The following is a 22,435-nucleotide window of genomic DNA, read 5'->3' as shown; positions in this document are numbered from 1 at the left end:
GGTTTGGACAGAGAAGAGAGAAGTGGATTTATAGAATTTGAGTTCCTAGTAACTATTATGGCTCCTAGTGCCCCCGTTAGGCCGTTCACAACTACTTGCAACTCCAGTCTAACTTTGGTGTCTGTGGGCCATATTGCTGTTCATCACTGAAGGAAGTCAGGACAGGAACTCAAAACAGAGCAGGATCCTGGAGGCAGGAGCTGGCCCAGAGGCTGTGGAGGATGCTGCTTACTGGCTAGCTTCCATTGGCTGGCTTCGCCTGCTCTCTAATAGAACTCAGGACCACCCTCCCAGGGATGACACCATCCACTATGGGCTGGGCCCTCCCCTGTTGATCACTAATTAAGAAAATGCCTTATGGCTGGATCTCATGGAGGCATTTCCTCAACTGAGGATCCTTCCTCTCTGATGACTCTAGCCCATGTCTAGTTGACACAAAACCATCCAGTACAGTCATGTTTGCAAGTACTTATTTTTCATTAGAACGTCTGTGCCGTGTGCAAATAACTTAAATAACTTCTCTTAAAATGATGCTTTTGTTCCTGACCTTAAGAAAGAGGTCAAAAGTAGGTGGATAGTTTGACCAACTGAAATGAGGCAAAAAGTAGGAGGGAGTTAGCGGGATGGAAGTCTTGAGCTCAGTGCTCGCAGCTAACGCAAGGGCTTGAAGCTAGCATTCCTTTCCTGACAGGGTCAGAGCGAGGACAGGGGTTTGGGATTGTGACCATGTATTTGACTTGGATGTGTAGCACCTCTTGGTTCTGTTAGAGGGTCTGGCTTTCTCTGTTCATTTCATTTTTAAACGCACAATTAGGTCAGGTTGTTGACGTTCACATCTTTTCTTGGTCATCTAGTTTCTTCCTCCCTCCTGCTTTCCTTCCCTTCCTTTTCTTTTTGAGACAGGGTTTTTTCTGTGTAGCCCTGACTGTCCTTGAACCAGCTCACTTTGTAGACCAGGCTAGCCTTGAACTCACAGAGCTCCACCTGCTTCTGCCTCATTTTAATTCAGTGATAAAGATGTTTTCTTCCTCCTTATCACAGCGGATATTAGTGGGCCTTTGGTATGTTCATCCAGTCGGAGCTTTCTGCCTGACTGGGAGGAGGTGGAGAACTCTCTGTCTTCCTGTCTCCCCACCTTTCCAGGCAACAAAATAGTAGAGCTGAATAAAGAGTGGATATTTTTGAAGATGAGAGTTAAAAAGTAAATGATATGTTTCGAACAGGTGTTTTCTAAGCAGGTGTCATCATTTTTTGTTTGTTTCTGTTTTTGGTGGGGAATTGGTGTTAAGAGATGAAAAGAAATGAGGATAAGCCGAGGTTGAATGAGGGACCAGAATCTGCTACACATGAAGCTTATTTTAGTGGACCATGGGGATTTCAGGAAATGGGGCCTCCGGGATGAGTCACTCAGAATCACATTGCCTTTTGCGTGGGTAGCAAGGGGCAGGCAGAGCCCTAACCAGGGCCCTGTCCTCATTACTCATATGTGTGAGTCACGTCTGAGCTGCGAGTGCTGCCACGTGGCCTTGCTAGCTCTGTGCGAAATACAGCAAAATTGTGTCTCAATTTCTAGAAAGTTCTTAAGGATGTGGCTGGCACTTATTTCTTCTAGCTAATAGCTGAAAAATTTAAGGATGGTTTTCTTCCTTACGTCTGTCAAGAAGCACCCTTCAGTCCCTAGGGTCATTTTTTTTTTTTTTTTTGAGACAAATGATTTCTCTTTGTTCAGCTTTTCCCATGTTTAACTGTTTGCAGTTTCTTCATAACTTACAAATCAGATCAATATTTCTTTTTAAAGTGTATCTGACACAGTGCTTTTACGAACTGTTGTTTGTGAGCTGTGGTTTCCCCGAGGCCATCCACCTCACTGTTGTGCAACAAACCGCCTACTGCAGGGACACCCTGCCACACCCTCCTGTCCCCTTCCTCTCCTCACTCAGCCCTTTGTTCTGTCCCCTCCTCTTTTGAGAAAATTCGTCTGTAAGGTCAGGGCTGCAGGCAAGCCTGTAGGGCATTCTCTTAATTAGTGGTTTACGGGGGTGGGGGTGGGGTGGGGTGGGGCAGCCCCTTGTGGGGGGTGCCATCTCTGGGCGGTTGGTATAAAGCTGTGGCCATTGGACAGCTTTCTTTCCTTCTGCCCACCCACTTCTTCCCACCTTGCTAATGTGGTTTGATGCTCTGGCTCCCTCCAGCAGCCACCACCGTATGACCTTGTCACTCACAGCCTGCCCCTTTTCCCATGTGCCTGGTGTGGACTGGTGCAAAGGCAGCTGTCCAGGTCTAAATTCCAAACCAGCACCGTCGGCTGTGACTCCAGTTCCTGTTCCATTCCCTGCTCCGTGACCCTGCCAGATGCGTTTGTGCAGTGTCTCCTTAGCTTCCCTGTGTTAGTCTCTGACGCTCCTTTTGGCTGTGCTCTCAAATAGCCTGTTTCCTTTGCCCCACTTCTGTCAAGTCAGTGCCAAGCAGAGCTGAGCCAACACTGTTCCTGTCCCCATTGCCTGTGGTGTTCCTCATTGGCTGCAGGATCAGATCTTTGCTTTTTGTGTGGCATTTGTAGATCTTTCCCAGTGTTGATTTTTCTATCCAAAGTAGCACTTTGCTCGAAGTAGTAGGTCGTTTTGATCTCTTGCACTCTGACATTGCATGCTGACATTGAACACCTGCATTGTCTATTTTTATGATATTGGCAAATTTACAGGCAACTTTTAAGTATCTCTTGGGCTATCCCCTGCAAATTCAGTTTCTTCTCTTCCCACTTCGGCTCCTGCCCTCTCACAGTCTGTCAAGTGTGTGCTCACATGGATGACCCTGATCAGTGCCTGACCTGCTTTGTCTGCTGCACTCGCTGCCTCTCACTTTCCTGATTGAGGAATCACGAGAGATGAGTAGAAGCATTTCATATAACAATGTGAAATGGGAAGGCTCATAAAGAAAAGGGTATCTTTCAAGGTACTTGTCTGGCACAAACATTATCAAGTATTTTTAGAAATTGCTGACTCATCTCAAGATTCCTAGTTCTAAGGGTCCTGGGCTCGGTATGAAGGCCATGTGAATAGAGAGCTGTTTCCCACTGAGTGCCCAGGGCGGGGCATCACTTTTTAATGTAAGCTCACTGTGTGGCGAGATTGAAGTGAGAGAGCCTTAGCTGGGAAAGACGCCCGCAGGCATGCCCTCTGTGAGGCAGGAGCCTTGGTTGGGCAGTGATCACAAGGAGGGCAATGAGTGAGCTGCCCTCTGATGACATCATTGTCAGTGGGTCTGGGTGTCTTCTCCCCTTGACTGGCCCTGTCACTTCTCCCCTAGTGGTTCCTTCTCCTTTCAGGTGGTTCGCAGATCTTTCAGATGGTAAATTCACTTAGAGACCAAACACAACCTTAGTAGCTTTTCACAATGTGAATACTTCTGTCCTTTCTGTCTCAGGCTCTTAGAGGCACCGTGACTGACTTTCCTGGATTTGATGGCAGGGCTGATGCAGAGGTTCTTCGGAAGGCCATGAAAGGCTTGGGTAACTTAAACCTTTTAATTCTAAAGGGCCAAATAAGGGGGTGGGGGGGAGGTGGAGGGGGGGACAAATACATTCAGATAATGAAGTAATACCTTAGACCATCCTGAAGATGTGTTCTCTAGAATTAGATATGCAAGGAAAGTAACATGAGTTCTGTTCTCTGGGGTCGATGGTCCAGCCTGCACACAGTGTGAGGCAAGCTGGTAGCTCAGTAGCCCTGCCTACCACATTCCACTTCTGCTTAGGAAGCTCTTACAGACCCCCGCCCCGGCCCCCACCCACCCAGTGTCTTTCTAACTAGTTGCCAACCTCTTGAGGATTCTCCTGTGCAGCTGACTTATCTACTCTTAGGATCCTGCACCTGAGCCTTGAAGGGTTGCCAATGGCACTCCAGGTCCCCCTTTCAAGCTCATCTCTTGTTACTGTTTGATATTTCTGATCCAGCCAGGCCGAGGGGTCTGCTAAGCTTGCAGCTCCTCTATTTTCTGTGAGCTTCCCCCTTATTCTAAGCCTGTCTTCCCAATGTGGCTGCCTTTCCCAACACTGTTGGATATCTTCTCCCAGACTCCTCTCTAGCCAGGAGACCCTGCTTTGAATCCCATGTCACATTTGGACCTCCCCTAAAGTACATGCTAGTCTGTTTTAACTCAGAGTTATTTGTAGTTTTTTTTTTTTTTATGTGTTTTGTGCTTAATTATGTGTAACTTGAAGCCAAGGACTATGTTTTTTTTTTTTTTCTTCTCTTAATTTTATGCTATGTTTTGGGAATAGCCATTAATGCAGTAACTATGTAACTGTACATGAAAAGCAGGCACACCAAGGTTTTAAAAAGCCAGGAGTGTTTGTCCATCTACTTTAAGCCCAATTGAGAATTAGGAGGTTTTATACATATATACATACATACATACATACATATGTTTTCATATATATATGAAGTGTAATAGTTTGTATAGTATCAGTTTTATATTTTATATTGTATAAGCTGTACTGTATGTTTCATAGAGGGCGTTAGGATCACAGAGTGACTGGTGAGCTAGTTGGAAAGGTGTTTAGAAAATGGGCATGTGGGAGGCAAGCTTTCACTGTTACCCATCAATTTCAGGCACCGATGAGGAGAGCATCCTGACCCTGTTGACTGCTCGAAGCAATGCTCAACGCCAGGAAATCGCCCAGGAGTTTAAGACTCTGTTTGGCAGGGTAAGGCCACGGCTCCTCCAAGGAGGAGTAAGTCCAGTTATAAATTTATAGAGTTTGAGAAACAAGACAAAGACAATCCCCCAGTGAGTGTAGGGTTTTTTGTTTTTTTTTTTTTCATTACCCCTTCTCTCCACCTCAAGGATACTAGAAACCTCAGTTGCCTATGTCCTCAAGGATGGCAAAGTGCTCTCAGGGAACTTGTTCCCTTCCTTCTGACTGCTTTAAACATCTCTGGATTATTAAAGGTTTAGTAGATTGGCCAATATAATACATGCATGTACCAAAAAAACGTTGTCATACCATTTAAAGATAATTAAAAACTTAGCCTCGCACGAATGTTTTTCCTTACATGATGCTTTTGGGGTGTCAAGTGTCAATGGTCCCATGTTGGTAACTGTCCCTCTTCCTTCCTTCCTCCTTCCATTATCTATTTTTTAGGTTTATATCTGTATTGCAATAATTTTAATAAACATATACTTTCTTATTTGATTAATAATTCATAGTGAAAAAAATTGAAATCTTACTGAGAGCATATGTGAAATACCATAATGTAGCGTTGTTATTCTGAGAGTTTACATTTGCCATTTCACTGAGAAACAAATGCAGTACAAAGCCAGAAAGTGTCCTTTTGTGCTGCTGACGACGGGACCTCAGGACCAGATGCTCTCCACGGAGCTGCAGTGTAGTCCATTGATAAAAGATGTCCAATCCCAATCCTGCTGCCCTTCGTGCTGGGGAAACACTGTTTCTTTTCATAAATAATCGCACACTTCCCATACTAAAGGTGCCTCTTAACCAGTTAGAAGCATAACAACAATAACTAGATATTAGAACATTAATATTATATATTAGAATTGGATGGTGAAAGAAAAGATATTGTCTGGATATTAGAGGATAAGTCTTGTCCTTAAAAATATATTTGAGTTTTGAGAAAATTTCTCTCTTTCTTTTTTGTCTTTTTGTTTCTGGTGCTGCGGGTCTGACCCAAAGCCCTGTAAACTGTGACACAGTGCCGTGCCACTGAGATACACCGTAGCCTTTGGGGGCAGCTTTTATAAGGATACTTCTGAGAGGCTGCTGAAAAACTGTATGCTGAATATATGCTTTCTGTGGCCCAAGTGCTCTACCACAGAGCAATATTACTAATTAGGATTTTGGGTGGGTGGGTGGGTGGGGCTTGGGATTTTGAGGTAGACTCTTACTATATAAAGCAGCTGGACACAAGTGTTGCAGGCCTGTCATTCCAGCCATGTCAGAAGTTGAGATGAGACCACAAGTTCAGATCCTACCTGGAGCCAGCTGTGGTGGCCCGTGCCTTTAAGTACTTGGGAGGCAGAGACAGGTGGATCTCTGGGATTTTGAGATCAGCTTGATTTACATAGTGAGTTCCAGGACAGACAGGGCTACATAATACAGAGACCCTGTCTCAACAAACAAACAAAAACAAAAACAAAAGCAAGATGAATCCTACCTGGGGTACAGACCAGCCTGGACAGCTGCCTCAAAATTTATGAAGGGCTGGGAATGCACATTGGCCACAGGGTATTTTCCTGACCTGAGGAGACCCTGGGTTTTATCCTAGAGAGTCACATATTGCCAGGCTGGCCTCTGCCATAGCCTCTCATATGCTGGAGTCACAGGCATGTGCTACCACACTTACTAGCCTGCTCTGGAAAGAGGGTCCATTTTATTTTAACACTTGAAATTAATGAAAACATCTTTAAACACCTTGTTAGATAAATGTTGGTGTTTGAGGTTTGGGCTAAACGTTGAAGGTACATTCCTTAGGGATTTGTTTAGCACAGATGTCTTCTATAATACTCAGAGAAGCAACAGACAGAATTGACTAGAGCAAAGAGCTGTCATTTCTGTTTGGGAAGGCCACGGTCACCAAGTTTGTGTTTTCTGAGGCAGGACCTTCTGGATGACCTGAAGTCAGAGCTGACTGGAAAGTTTGAGAAGTTAATTGTGGCCCTGATGAAGCCCTCACGGCTCTACGATGCCTACGAACTGAAGCATGCTCTTAAGGTAAGAGGACGCCCGCGAGGGAAAGGGACATTCTGTCACACGTGGTGCTACTTTATTACCCTGTGTTTTATTTGACTCATATCAGCGAAGGCTGCTCAGACGAAACTGTGGGAGTCAATTAGAAGTAAAGGGGAAAAAAACTTAAAAAGCATGCGGTTTAATCTTCTTGTGGAGTTAAACTCAAAAATATCATTTCTAAAATTTTAGTGTGCTGGATTTTTATAGCTTCATTTTATCTTTCAGCCTCGGAAATGTTAGAGATGAAATATTTTAACTTTTTGGAGTTGACTCTGTGGAAACAGTTGCTCAGACAGTGACCAGGAGTGGCTTGTCCTTAGTGGGTTGGTTCTGAATGGGCAAACAAGATAAGTAGCTCCAGGATTCTGCTCGCACAGCAGAAAAATGGGAATCACCTGGTCAGGAGACTGCATTTGCCAGGTCTCTGTGCTGTTCTGCAATTACAGTTTGGAATAAACGAGATCTTAGAACCAACAGAATACATCTCAAGCACTGTTAGCAGCTTTTCCCATAGTGATGAGCTCAGGTATTTTAGTGCTGGAGTATTTGCAAAGAAGCAGAAATAGAAACTCTGCTATCTTAGACAAACCTAAGTGTAGCCATATTTCCGCTTATATGTTTTGATATATACAGTGTAGGCATGACTTTTATAACTACAGAAAGGAAACCAGCTAACACTGTTTTTCAGAAACACAGAAATTATGTAACAGCAAGGGAACTCATTGTTAGCATGTTTCTGTTGTGATACTTGCAATGGTCTGTCTAAGCATAAAGGTTTATTTTGGCTTGTACCCATAACTAAATGGCCCTGAGGCTTTGGGCCTGTAGCCAGGCAGGAAGTCAGACCCAGAGAAGAGACAACTGTGTTCCACCACCCTTTAAGACATCTCCCAGTGATCTAAGAGCCGTACACGAGTCCATGTCGGAAGGGTTTGGTTAGTGTTCCCTAGTGCCACTCTGGACACCAAACCACTGATGGTTGGGCTTTTAGGGGACCAAAGAATTAAAGACCTCAACTATATATAATGGTATAGAAGGACATAGAAAAGTCAACTTCATTTTTCATTAGGCAAAATAAAAAGTAAAATTGCTGAATTTCTTAACTCTAATAATAAAACATGTCTACAAAGAAATCCATTTTGTGTTGAGTATTTTTGTAATTATGTAATCTGGATATCATCCAGGGAAATAGCTTTCCTTTTTTTTTATCTTATTGACATGTTTTCTCTATTAAAAATAAATCTTCCAACAGGGAGCTGGGACAGATGAGAAAGTATTGACCGAAATTATTGCTTCAAGGACACCTGAAGAACTCAGGGCCATAAAACAAGTTTATGAAGAAGGTAAACAGTTGGAGTTTATCACCTGTCCTTTCTGTCCCATGCATGTGGTCCTGTGTAGAGATGAGCACGAAACAGTACATGACTGTTGTGTGAAAGAGCTGTGAGTCAGGCCATTCTTCAATAAAAAATAAACAACAACAAAATAATAAAGGAACAAACTCCCACCTTTTTAATCCTAACAGTTATGGTAACTGACAACACCTGAAGGGAGATGAAGTTTATTTTTGGTGTAAGATTTGCAGACACTATAGGGATAGACAGGATTTTTCTTCTCTATTAATTTAAATGTCTTTAGATCATCTAGTTTTATGTGAGATGATAAGAGCTATCTAGAAGGCAGTCTGGGGGACGGGAGAAGAGACTGAAACTCTTTTCGGATTGGAGTTGCTGAAACGCAGCAGTTTATTTGATGCGGCCTGCAGAGGCCTCTATCTAGGATTGCTGGTCCCGAGGACTGAGCATCTGTGCTGCTGCAGTAACTGGGTATGGAAATGTGCATGCTGCATCCTGCTCAGCATGTTACTGGGCATGGCTCTGTGCCCATTACTACCCTGGCTGTCATGAGGAACACAGAAGACATGCATACCACAGCTCTTGTCCCCAGTGAGGTTATATTCAGTAGCTAAGGGATGGTCAAATTTATAAAGGAGTATATGAGAAGTATTAATTCAGAATGCAGACAGGAGGGAAAGGGCATCATAGTTTTGGGCGTTAGGGAAGGCTTCACGATACAAAGGAGATAGTGGAATTTCAAGAGTAGGTAGGTTACTAAGTATCCATTGAAAAAATGCATGGGAAAAACAAGTGGGTTGTATGGACGTGCACACACAGAGCTGCACTGCATAGCCTTAAACATGGAACTTCAGAGAGTTTCAGTAGCATAGGTCAACATGGAAGACATTATGTCAAGTGAAGTGAGCTGGGTGCAGAAAGGCAAACACCATGTGATCTCACTTGGGTAGGATCCAACCAAGTGATAAAACAGATAAAGCTGTTGAGTAGACAGTAACATGGTGTTTGCCCAGGCTGGACAGGAGAGATGAGGGAGGAGATGATAGGGAGATGGTGCCCGTGGGACAGTGAGGTGTGGTGGAAAAGCTCTCGGGATCTAGTTACACTATAGTAACCATTCATAGCACCATTTTCTAGGAGACTAGATCGTAAGAGTTTTATCATCCACAGAAAGCTACATGCTGGTACTAGTTAGTTTGTGGTAACCATTTCACAGTGTATCAAGCATGATGTATGCCTTAAATGTACATGTTTTATTTAGTCCTTGTACCTCAGTAAACTGGGGAGGAAAGGACACAGTGGGTTTTCAGTAGGTAGAGGTGACTTTGGTCCTCGGTGGCACAGACCATGGGTTGACGATAGCAGACCGAGATCTGATGGAGCCTCACTCTAGGGAACGGCACTGTGTCTGTTATGTAGATAAACTGCATTAGCCTGGATGCCTGGATGCTGAATTTGGCCTTGAGTCAGAGGTGTAAACGGCTGATGGAATGTTGGAGGAACAGTTGAAGGAGGGAAGGAGATTTGAGCCTAGGGTGTATTAGATACACAGCTCTGTAGAGAGGCAACGTGGAAGTTGTGTAGGAATTATGGCGCCACTGATGTTACTGGGAGGTGGCAAGCATGAAGAGTTAAAATCAGAGGACCAAATGTTTGAGGGGAATTTGATAGTTACAGGTATTGGAGCAGAGGAAGGAATCAGAGATGCTTCCAAAGTTCTGTATTTGGGTAACTGGTTCTAATACACATAAAATAGAAGCTTCAGGATTTTGAAATACTTCTGCTTTCAAACCGTGATTAAATGTTGTAACATCCAATGGCAAGATCATTCTAAAACAACAGTTTGAGAGCTAGTGAAAGAGTGTATGGGTCAGTAGGTCACCCCTTTCCTACGATGTCAAGTTGATTTGGAACCTGAGGTGGAGGGTTCATACTTTAAAATGTCATTGCTGTCTCTCAGAGGTAACTTAATTGATTTAAAGGAAAAATATCTTATTAGTGGGGGATATCACCATGCAAAGACACGGATTCAGAGGGTGAACAACATCTGATGGAAACAAAAGTCACATGAAACATTTGAAGGAGGCAGAGTTTCACCTTACAGTTATCATACTTTTGAAGCTTTACAGGGTCATTCCGTGTCCCTACATCTGGGGGAGTACTTTTAGGTGGCTGTCATAACCTAGGCTGCAGCGAAGGCTTCAGGAGATGTGGATATAGTCTGTTTTTATCCAGCCACTGACTTGCTGAAGTTGCCATCCTTCTTGAGGACACCCAGAGATGGCATACAGAGGATTTTTGCTAATCAAATAGAGCATGTCTTCCTTTCGCCTTGTTTGTTTGATAAGTGGGGCAGGGCTTTTCTCATTGAGATACGCTATGAACAAGTGGGAAACCGCTGTCTTGCAGAATATGGTTCCAGCCTGGAAGATGATGTGGTCGGGGACACCTCAGGGTACTACCAGAGGATGCTGGTGGTTCTGCTTCAGGTACTGCTGGAGACTTAGCATGACGGGACTGGGGAGCTGGGTTGGAATGACCTGCCTGTGTGAAGGCCACTCCGAAGTCTTTAGTATTTTCTGGTATGTGCTGATTTCCACTGCAGTGGCGGCCTGTGTGTGTGTGTGTGCCTCAGAATATTGGATTCATACTGTCGAGAGCCAACTCATTCATTCGTGTTAGGTAGCTTTGTGCATCATGGTATTTGGAGCCAGCAGGGCTGTGCTGGTTGGGACACTGCTGTGGGGTAGTGCAGCATGTTGTGGGGTTGCTATGATCTGAACACAAGCTCACTTTCCCCAGCAGAGAAAGCCCCTCATGCATGGGCAGCAGGGGCATCTTTCCATCTGAACGCGGAGGCCCTAAAGTCCAGTGTGTGCTGTCATTTCTTACAGGCAAATAGAGACCCCGATTCTGCCATTGATGATGCTCAAGTTGAACTGGATGCTCAGGTGAGTAAGGTCTATTACATGACAACTTTGTTAAGACTTAGAAATAAAAAAAAAAAAAAAACAACTTATATTAGTGAAAAAAATCGCAATATGTGTTTTAAGAACCTTTAAGAAGCGTATTTATCAGCTCCCTACAAAACACATGACACATGTAGGTACACTTTTCTTATTCTGCTCTGGCCAACAAAACAGTTTTATCCCAAAGCTGAGGTAAAAATAAGCAAAGTATATTACAAGTTATACCTAGACGTGCTTTTTTTTTTTTCATCATTCACAAAATGCAGAATGCCTTTTTAAAAAATGCTTTAAAAAACCCCTCACATTACCGTTCCATTTACCATGATAGAATAGGTCTCTTAGTAGGATAAAATAAGGAAAAATAGATAAAACATTTATGGTTTAAGTGGCATTTTATTACAAAAGAAATGACAAGTTAGTTTATGTTAGCATTAGGAAATTCTCTTATTTTTTTGGACAGAGTTTTCAACAGGATGATTTTTTTTTTTGTCAGCTACATTTTATCAATTCCCAAGTGAAATTTTTCACTTCCCAGACTTCTGAATCCTAGTGTAATTTCAGTTTGGTTTGTAAAACAGTCACACGTAAGAAGTAAGCATCAGAAAATATAAAACCTGAGAGTTGAAACCTGGGAATTGGTCCTACAGTACATGGGTTCCTAGAATCACTTGCTGTCTCCCTGTCCTGGTCACATTTCAGTTAAGGTGTCATTGAAAAAGGAAGATCTGGCTGACTGCTCTGTGCAATTGCCAGCAGTATGTCATCTGGCTTTGCTAAAGAGGAGAAAGTTACCCTATTTTGGGGGGTTGATTTCTTAACAGCTTTGATCATTGCAGCTCCTGCCTCTCTGGAGGAAAAAAAAAAAAAGGAAAACATTTACTGGGACCCACTGTACAGTATTTCACTCGTGTTCTGCCTTGTAAATGTCAGCGCACTGTGTCAGGTTCCTTTCTAAGCCCTTCAAACAGTGTTTCACTGTTCCCAGGGTAGAGTCCAGGCCCCTGAATGTGGTCCTTCAACCTCCTCATAATCCATGTCTGAGGCCTCCACCCCTACCTCAGTGCTCTTCTCTTCTCTCATTCCTGCTTCATCTCTTCAAAGGTCAGTCCTACTTTAGACGCTTCTTACTTGTCCCTTTCTGACCTTCAAGGCACGAGTCAGGTGGCCCTCATGCAAAACTGTAGCATCCCAGACTTCCTGATCCTGTCTCCCTGCTTCACACTGAAGCTGCCTGCCTGCCTGCCTTTCCAGGGCACAGTGTCAGTTTAGTTCTGGACTCATCTACAATGGTGCTGTCATTCAGTAGGTGCTGGACTCAGGTCCAGGAGGCATTTCCCAACTGTGAGTGAGGGAACTATGAGTCCAGGTCCTGGTGAGTGATAGTGGAGCTCCAATCCCCAGCCTGGCTCTGGGATTTCAACATCCTTTCTCTTCCACTAAACCGACTCGTGCTCAGAGTCAGCTCCCCATTCTGATTTCCTTTTACCAAGTTTACCAAGTTAAGAGCTCAGATCCAACTTGAGTCCACCTTCCTGTAGAGAAAGGGCAGGAACAGACCCTCAAGTCATTCTCCCCCAGCTAGGGGCTTTGCTCAGTTTCAGAAGACAGCCTCGCTTTCCAGGCATTGATTCCTCTGGGCTTTCGTGCGAGACATTGCAGTTCTCTTGTTCCTACTGTCAGCGCTAGGAGCTCTGGAAGCTTTTCAGTGGTTATGGCACGGGAAGCCAACTGTAGTCTCAGATGACAGTGGGGAGACCTACATTAGGGCCCTGTGGGCACATTTCCCAGCACAGTTGATATGATCTCTCTGTGCTGTTTGAGGACTCAGGAGCTTTCTCATTGATTTTTCCCTTCACTATTTGTTGCCCAGAACTGCCTTTCACATCCATGGGCCTGTGGATTCTGGGCTTCACCTCTGATCCTACAGGTCTGGGTGGGACCATGGTTCTCAGACCCTCCAAGGAGCTGATGTCATTCTCTGGGGACTGTGCTGATTACCCAGGCTGTGGACATGTCACTTACCTGTCACGCAGCAGATGTGACCATTTAGGAGAACACTGAAAGTGAAATTTTGTATGTGTGAATACTGCCTTGTGGGGGGACTTTAAAATCTCCTGATGGAACCCAGGCTTTCTTCCCTTTGCCGTGAGCAGGGGCAGCAGAGAGCAAGCTACCCTGGTCGTGTGCTCTTGACTGTTGACATCAGTAATCCAGCCTTCTGTAGACGCAGAGAGCTTCTCTCAAGTCTGGGAAGGAGCATGCCTTTTGTACCTTGGAGCAAGGCAGGGAGACTGTCTTCGCTAGGAAGGACCTGTGATTTGGTGGCCTGTGTGCTGAGATAGTGAGAGGGCTTTTTCATAAACCTCTCAGTTTTTCTCTGCTGGTACGATACCTGGCACAGAGGCAGGCCTGTTATCTCTGGAATCTGATAAGTTACGGTGAGTCATTCACTTGGGAACTGAACACATACAGGATACACTTAACATTTTTTAATATTTTTAAGTGTGTTAAATTAACTTGCACCTTTTTAAATATGTGAAACTGACTTAATGTTTTAGGAGTGTTGAAGCTGTTGTTTATCATCTTTCTTGCCAAATGCTTGCTCTCGAAAGAGGATTGAATTCTTAGAGGAAAGAAGGAGAAGGAAAAAGCAATCTGTTTAGCACAAAGATGTAGGAAGGGGTCTTTTAAATCTCTGAAGATACAAAATAGATCTAAAGCACTATAATCCATATGCTTGTGCCTACCAACCTCAAAGTCATATATCCATATTTGGAATATCCCTGGGGGCAGAAGGCCATCTGCAGGCAAACTGCATTTCTTTTAGCCCAACAGGGACCTGTGTGTTAACTTAAGGCAGTAACGAAAGGGTGCTGAAAGACTGCCCACATCTCAAATGACCTCAGATTTCATAATGTTCATGTGTTAAGTGTCGCAAGCACGTGAGTGAACTTTGGTGAGCATTTGTATTTTTTCATGTCGAAGGTGACTATGGTACTCACGTGATGTCAGCAGGATTTATTAAGTGCCCCGAGGGTACCAACCACTGCTATCCTGCAACATTTTAGCATTTTACTATGGCCTGTGTGGCTGTGTGCCAAGGTATCCTGTAACTAACTTTGCTTAAATCACAGATGTAAAGCAGAAATAGAGATTTTTTTTTTTTATCATTTGCTGTAAACATGACAGCAGGCATAGGATGAGCAAAGCAAGACACAGACAACTTCCCACTGAGTTACTTTCCAGTCTGTAGATCAGGGTTTAATAGTGAGAGGACAAGAACTTGACCAACCCACAGCATCTCTCCTGGAAGACGGATATTCCAGCCAACATTTTGGAAAGATGAACTCCTGTGTCATTTCTGTGCTTTGCATGTGACCCATTAACCTGGTGCTCAGGCAGGCACATTCAGTGTTCTGGGAGGGGCAGGCACTGGGGAACTGGACTCGTGACCAGCTCATTTGGGGGGCTTTGTTGCAGGCACTGTTCCAGGCTGGAGAGCTGAAGTGGGGCACGGACGAAGAAAAGTTCATCACCATCTTTGGGACACGCAGCGTGTCTCATTTGAGAAGAGGTAAGCAAGACTGTTTGAGACAGTGCTTTGGGAAGTCTGGAAAGTACTCACACACATTGGACCAGAGCAGAATCAGTTCGTGCGGTCTGATCTGGAGAAATCTTGAAGTTGCTACCGTAATGCAAAACTAGATGTTCTTAGCACTCCCCCTTCACTCTGAGATGTGGTGAGGGGCATCGCGCTCCAGACTGTTACCTCTCCAGATGCTGGTGTGTATCTCCCTCCGAGAGTTCCCCTGCTGTCCTAAGATGTCATAGGGTCACATGCCAGTGTCAGGTTAGAATAAGTTCAGCAGCAAGTGACAAAAACCCTCATCATGGCTTTAACAGTTGACCAAGCCCGCTCACTCAAAGTGCATGTGCTGCGAGAGAGGGAGTGAGGATTAAAGAGAAAAGACAAAGTGCGACACAGCTTAGAGGACTTCAGTAAGAACTGAAACCAGTTTGTTTTGTCCTGGCTTTCTTTTATACATGAAAAGCACATATACAGCAGAGTCTGTTTCCTCATCACGAGGAGGTCATGCAAAATCCAGGTTCCTCGCACCGGTGCTCAAGCATGCAACAGTATTGTTTGTTTCCCCAGTAACTATGTCAGCAATATATCCTGGTCTACAGTAGAACAGACACAAAAGGATGTAAAAGTTTACACCACTTCAGCAGGTTTCCCTGTTCTTATAATTCAAGATGGAGTAAGTTTTCCTACTGGCCCTCCACAAACAGTTGTGCTTTGTTTCTGTGGATCTGACGTGGTTGATTTGGCAGGACCTCGTATCTTCCTGTTCTCCCGCTGCACTGCGGGAGTTCCATCTTATGCTCATTACCTCTGTGTTCCATCTTATGCTCATTACCTCATCTTCACAAGGTGGTTGCTGTAGCTCCAGACATCATTTGCATAGCAAGAAGAGAAGGAAGAGTTAAAGTGGTCATGTTTGTTCATCATTTTTTTTTTTTTTAAGAAGAAGAAGGGCTTTTCAGAGTCTTTCACAGCAGATTTATTTGTTGATTTCCCTGATGGAAAATAGCAAGGGGCCAGGAAATCAGAATTTATGAAGCAATGTTTAGAAGCCAAGCATGGTTGCTTATGTCTGAGTATAATCTCCACACTGAAGCCCACCAAGATCCACAGACAAGCCACCATCATGTCTCCTTATTTGGAGTATCCTTGTGGGCAGAAGGCCATCTACAGACAAACTGCATTTCTCTTGGCCTAAAGGGATCCATCTGTTAACTCAAGACAATAATCAAACAATGCAACTGTAAAATGTAAAGATTGACCACATCTCAAGTGAACTTTTAGAAAGCAGAGACAGGAGGATCAAGCTTGAGACCAGTCTGTGGGACATCCCAAAGTCCTGTCACAACATACAAAGCTAAACTGAATTTAAAAATTCCTAAATAATGACACTTGTTACAACGTGCGTGAATCACTGTTTTGGGCTTAGCACACTGAGGCTCTGAGTGCGGGGCTCTGACAGCAAGGAGGCCACGGGGGTTTCTGCTTGGACAGATAACACCTGTGAAAGTTACATCGTCTTTCAGGAAGGAACACTTCTTCAGCGAGTAAGAAAGCATGTTGTTCTGTTGTTTTTTTTCTAGTGTTTGACAAGTACATGACGATATCAGGATTTCAGATTGAGGAAACCATTGACCGAGAGACGTCAGGCAACTTGGAGCAGCTGCTCCTGGCTGTTGGTAGGTGAACTCACAGTGTGTAATATTTATTGTGATAGGAATTGATTTCATCCACTGGAGGCTAAGTCTGAAAGTAATCATGTTTCTTTATGGAAAGTAGGGGAATGACATGGCATTGGATGAAGCAAACTCCTGAGGTTTCCTTTGGGGAGTTTGTGTTGATGTTCTGAATACATGGTTTTCTGGTTATTTACCCAATTAATATGGAAGTACAAGAGCATTAATAGGAATCATTTTATTTATTTATTTTTAATAATAATTTTTTATATTAATCACAGGTTATTTACTTTCTATCCCAGCCATAGCCCCCTCCCTTACACCCTCCCAATCCCACACTCCCTCCCTCATCTCCTCCCTGCCCCTTTCCAAGTTCACTGATAGGGGAGGACCTCCTCCCCTTCCATCTGACCCTAGCTTATCTCTTCAGGTCTCTTCAGGACTGGCTGCAATGTCCTCTTCTGTGTCCTAGCAAGGCTGCTCCTCCCTCGTGGGGGGTGGGGTGGGTGTTGAAGAGCTTGCCATTGAGTTCATGTCAGAAATAGTCCCTGTTCCCCTTACTAGAGAACCCACTTGGATACTGAGCTACCATGGGCTATATCCAGGCAGGGGTTCTAGGTTATATCCACACATGGTCCTTAGTTGGAGAAACAGTCTCATGAAAGACCCCTGTGCCCTGATATATTTGGTCCTTGTGGAGCTCCTGTCCTATCCAGGTCTTACTAACTCCCCCTTCTTTCATATGATTCCCTGCACTCTGCCAAAGGTTTGGTTATCAGTCTTAATATCTGCTTTGATATATATAGGTAGAGTCTTTCAGAGGCCCTCTGTGGTAGGCTGCTGTCCTCTTACTTGTTTTCTCCTACACCCAAAGTCCATTCCATTTGTTTTTCTAAGTGAGGATTGATCATCTTACCCTGTGTCCTCTTTCTTGTTTATCTTCCTTAGGTGTATAGATTTCAGTATATTTATCCTATCTTATATGTCTGTATGAGTGAGTATATACCCTGTGTGTCTTTCTGCTTCTGGGATACCTCACTCAGGATCCCACCATTTGCCTGCAAATTTCATGATTTCCTCATTTTTAATTGCTGAGTAGTATTCCATTGTGTAAAAGTACCACAATTTCTGTACCCATTCCTCCGTTGAGGAACATCTGGGTTGTTTCCAGGTTCTGGCTATTACAAATAAAGCTGCTACAAACATGGTTGAGCAAATGTCCTTGTTGTGTACTTGAACTTCTTTTGGATATATGCCTAGGAGTGGTATAGCTGGATCTTGAGGAAGCACTATTCCTAATTGTCTGAGAAAGCATCAGATTGATTTCCAAAGTGGTTGTACAAGTTTGCATTCCAGCAATGGAGGAAGGTTCCCCTTTCTCCACAACCTCTCCAGCATGTGTTGTCACTTGAGGTTTTGATCTCAGCCATTCTGATGGTTGTCAGGTGAAATCTCAGATGATTTGCATCTCCCTGATGGCTAAACATGTTGAGCATTTCTTTAAGTGTTTTTTTTTTTGTTTTGTTTTGTTTTGTTTTTGGTTTTTTTTTTTTTTTTTTTTTTTTTTTTGCCATTCTACAATCCTCTACAGAGAGTTCTCTGTTTAACTCCATACCCCATTTTTTAATTGGGGAATCATTTTAAAACCACATTAAAAGTAGCACTATGGCCCTCTGATGCTTTGGACATTATGACAGAACCTTGCAACTGCAGCTTTTCTTTGATACCTGTGGGACTTAGAATTCTTTTGAATATTGTTCTCACAGCTTTTCATGCAGACTGATAAATTATCATCTGGCTAGAAAAAAAAAATCCCTATCTTTGATTTGATAGAATATGGGATGGTGGTGGTTTCAGGTTAAATAATTTGGAGTTTTAATTAAGTGCTCAGAATGACTGGAGGACTGAATTCGCAGGGGCCTGTGGTTTTTATACGCTCTCCACAGTCTGAGGGCTCGGGCTTCACATGGTTTGCTGGTAGCATCTGTCTGTCTCTTTTGAGCATTTGACATGGAGCTCCTTCAGGTTTTTTGTTTTCAAGAGAATGAGTGAAAGTTGCACAAGATCCAGCTCTAAAAAGTAACCTTTGGTCTGAACACATGGCCAGTGAGCTGGAAACTTGGCTCTTTCATGATGAAGACACACAAGAGATTCACAGTTATTCTGAGCACTTAACTAAAACTGCAAATTATTTAACCTGAAAACAGCCACCTTCTGTCACGTCAAAGACACAGATTTTTTTTCTAGCCAGATGATAGATAATTTCTCAGTCTGTATGAAAAGCTGTTTTTCTTCATCTTTGGAAAAAAAATGATTAAGAAACTTCACAGCTGAAGGATTGTCAGTTTTGCATACTATGGAGTTTTCATATGCTCCATGTCCTTTGCTGCATGGCCTTAACGTATGTCAGCTGTGATGTGCTGGGGTGATGCCTCTCTGGTAGTGTCTGGAATGCAATGGATACACCCAGGCCACTGATGTGAATTGTGAGTTTTAGTTTGAAAAATTAGGAGAGAGAACAGAAAGTCATCCCAAGAGTTTGTGGAGGTTAGTATGCTTGTATGATTTGATCGAATGTCTCGGAACAGAAACTTCCAAGCTACTTAACATAACTTACCGGTGATGAAGGCTGTGGCATGACAACCACCCAGGTGCCTACAAAGACCTCAGAGAACAAAGGGGCACGGAGAAAAGCTCTTTCTCAGTGTCTTTCTGTACCTGCACAGACTTCTGAGGAGAACCAAGCTCGTGTCTAACAACACAGTTGGTGAGGGAACACTAGCAGCCTGCAGATGAAACCCCGTGCAGCGCAGCTCACTCTTACACTTAGAAGCAGAGCTAAGAACAGGACAGCGTTCGCATTTGGGGGACATTATCCTTATCGGAGAATAGCTTTTGACAGTTGTTTTCTGTGTTTTCTTAGTGAAGTCTATTCGGAGCATACCTGCCTACCTTGCAGAGACTCTCTACTATGCTATGAAGGTGAGTGGATACCCTGAGGCTGACAGTGCTTCTTTGTCTATGTCTGACTATGCTGTGGATGACAGCTGGGAAGGTGCATCTTCCTCAAACACGTAGCCTGTTTCTACCAAACTGTTAGACTTAAGGGTTTTACCCAAAGCCAGGGCCGTAGGTTAAGAGTTTTAACACTGTGCTTTTTCTCCTTTAAAGGGTGCTGGGACAGACGATCACACCCTCATCAGAGTCGTGGTATCCAGAAGTGAGATCGACCTGTTTAACATTAGGAAGGAGTTTAGGAAGAACTTTGCCACTTCCCTGTACTCCATGATCAAGGTAGAACCTTGTCCTACGTCAGAACCGCAGAGCCAGATTGGACAGCATCCAGGAAATGGAGGGATCCAGTTCCTGTGCTGAACCTAAAATTCCAGTCATAGGATTAGAGCTAGGGTTCTGAAGGATGACAGGAGAGCCGGGTACAGGCATGGCCAAGGCTCAAACCGACCAGGGCTTTGCCCGTTATTAGAATGTGTTCTTCTTTGTTCATCAGCATCAGCTATCTCTGTTAGCTCCTCCCTCTCATCAGCTTTTCTCTCTTTGTTGTCTGTCATCACTTTGTCTCTGGTGTCAGGTCATATCAGTAATAAGGGGCTGAGGCAACACTGCCATCATCGTAAAAGGGAAGTGCTCTGTGACCTTGAGATCTTGACCATATGTAGAGTGGGGTTTCAGTTGAGCAAAAGCTTTGGATTTAATCTGTGGTATGTGGAGTTAAGGCTGAAGGTCATGAGCAAGTTTGTGCACTTAAGACATTAGTATTTCACACATGCTTGGGTGTGAGGCAAACTTGAGAAAAGTCTGTGCTATGCTGTGTCTGAGGCACAGACACAGCACCCAGCTGGCCCTGCATGCCTTGGTTAGCCTGAGAGAAACTGGGAGCCTGTTTGGAAAGCTTGATGATTTAACATAACTTGGAAAAGTTTCCTCACCCTCTCAGTTTCTTGTGGAGGAGCGCACTCCGCTGACATTAAGAGAACGGCCCCTGAGGGGTAAAATTAGAAAGTTAAACTGAGTGACCTCTGTAGGAACTTCCCCGTGTAACATTCCTGTCGTGAGAGTCATGCAGAGAAGTTGCCCAGTTGGGAGAAAAGTCACAGGAACAGTATTCGTGCCCAGATACTTCTTGATCTTTTACTTCCTGTGGCTTTTGTGAGTCACTAGTTAACAGAGTGTGTTTGGGTCCCAGGGCGACACGTCTGGAGACTATAAGAGAGCCTTGCTGCTGCTCTGTGGAGGAGAAGATGACTGAGGAGCCCCCTGCGCTGCCTGCTGCTCGCCAGCCGCTCCCTGCAGCCCATGCAGCCACGCTCATATCCCGGTGCCTGCCACACTGCCTTACCCGCACTATATGCTAATGACCAAAGTGTCATAGTGACATCAGAGAAATGCCCTTCTGATCTCCTGTCTAGTTAGCACTGACCTTCCCTCGTGTATCTAAGTCTAATGACCGAGTTACTAATATTGTCTATAGATTGCTTTTTATAACCTTTTTTTAAAGCTTCATTTGTATTAAGTTAATAACCATATTACCTTGATCGGAACCTTAGCCATTAAATTGTGAACTCCTGGAAATGCTGTCAGTCAAGCTTGCTGCTCTATCAGACCTGCAAATTTACAATGGTCGATTGTAATTGATGACAAATAAACATTCCCTTCCCTCCAAATCCTGTGCAGGTGTGTGCTCAGAAAGTTTATTTAACAATGATATCCTTTTGAAACCAGGCATTTGATACTACTGTTAGTCAAAGCTCAAATCATAGTTGGTCTTGGGATCCTAAAGCGGCACTGCAAGCCAAATTTCCTAAAGCAGTGATGAAGGATGGTGAAAGGGTGGGGGATGGGGAAAGGTGTCCGAGTTGGGCATGGGTGGTGTGGGGTGCATGTGTTCCTGTGTGTGTGTAAAAGAGTTTCCTGGTGGGATGAAAGAGGGTCTCCTTCGGAGAGAGGGGTGGGGTCCCCTGATGGGAAAAGGAAAACAACTCACTTGGCTTTTAAATTAAGGCTGGACATGCTCTACCATGTATTGTATTTATCTAGTTTGTAACCCCTGCCAGATCTTACTGTGAAAACAGTAGGGGTATTTTTGTTCTGTTTTTCCAGAACTAAATCATGTTTAAAGAGACTGAAAGTAAATGAGAGCAGTGAGGGTATATAGTTCTTTATAGAGGCTCTTACACACAGCGTAGGTTGGCTTCCAGCTCTAGATACCTCTCTCTCTGTTGTCTGTCTCTCCCTTCTGACTTACTTTCTTTCTTTCTTTCTTTCTTTCTTTCTTTCTTTCTTTCTTTCTTTCTTTCTTTCTTTCTCTTTCTTTCTTTCTTTCTTTCTTTTTCTCTTTCTCTCTTTCTCTCTTTCTTCTTTTTTTTTTTTTTTCTGTGTGTGGTCTGGAAATTGACCCAGGCAGGTCTTGGCAGGTCCTTTACCACGGAGCTGACGGAGCTAACGGAGCTAACGGAGCTATACCCCTGCCAGAGTCATTAAACTCTGCAGAATTGGTGCATGAATAAACTGAGGAATAAAAAATTCCAGATATTGAAACAAACATGGAGGGACACTTAGGTTCTTTCCAATCTTTTGATTGAAATTGTATCACAACTAAGAACCTTGTGCATTTGTCATTCATAAATGACTGCAGATAGGGAAAGTGCCCAGAAGAGGTAGGTCTTAATTTACTGAACAACAATGAAGTTCCTTTTAAAAATAAGGAAGATAACTGGGCATTTACTGAGGAAAACAATAAGATTAGTGCTGAACTTCTATTCAGTTAAACCTCAAAATGATAGACTTAGTCATTACATTGCAGTTAAGACGTTTCCTCACATTGGCTGTTCCAGTCTCTGGAAGAGTGTTCTGGGATGAGTGAGGGAGGCAGAAGGCATAGGGAAGGCAGGAAGAAGGCAGGGGGGGAATTGGTCATGTATCAGGCTTTTCTGACTTTCACTAGTGCCTGCTAATGGGAGGTGTGCTTGGGGTACCTTCCCCTGAGAAAGGTCTGTTGTAGAGGCCTGTCCTATCTGTACCCTCCTACCTCATTACTGGCTAGGTGTCTGCTGATGAGGAAGGGCTCAACCTGAAAGCTG

General features: G+C 43.8%; 1 protein-coding gene across 1 annotated transcript in view; it reads left to right on the top strand.

The window, feature by feature from the left end:
* The window catches only part of Anxa5 (annexin A5), a 29,887-nt gene extending 8,868 nt beyond the window's left edge, over window positions 1–21,019 (top strand). The window contains exons 3-13 of the mRNA XM_055626012.1: window positions 3,424–3,508; window positions 4,611–4,705; window positions 6,620–6,733; window positions 8,004–8,094; window positions 10,516–10,595; window positions 11,001–11,057; window positions 14,556–14,649; window positions 16,245–16,340; window positions 19,261–19,319; window positions 19,509–19,631; window positions 20,542–21,019. Coding sequence (XP_055481987.1) covers window positions 3,424–3,508; window positions 4,611–4,705; window positions 6,620–6,733; window positions 8,004–8,094; window positions 10,516–10,595; window positions 11,001–11,057; window positions 14,556–14,649; window positions 16,245–16,340; window positions 19,261–19,319; window positions 19,509–19,631; window positions 20,542–20,604 — 957 coding nt within the window. The 3' untranslated portion in view covers window positions 20,605–21,019. The remainder of the gene's footprint in view (window positions 1–3,423; window positions 3,509–4,610; window positions 4,706–6,619; window positions 6,734–8,003; window positions 8,095–10,515; window positions 10,596–11,000; window positions 11,058–14,555; window positions 14,650–16,244; window positions 16,341–19,260; window positions 19,320–19,508; window positions 19,632–20,541) is intronic.
* The last annotated feature ends 1,416 nt before the right edge of the window (window positions 21,020–22,435 follow it).

The sequence above is a fragment of the Psammomys obesus genome, unplaced genomic scaffold (genome assembly GCF_907164565.1).
Source record: "Psammomys obesus unplaced genomic scaffold, mPsaObe1.curated_primary_1811, whole genome shotgun sequence".
Classification (NCBI taxonomy): Eukaryota; Metazoa; Chordata; class Mammalia; order Rodentia; family Muridae; genus Psammomys; species Psammomys obesus.
This window is presented reverse-complemented; position numbering and strand designations above follow the sequence as displayed.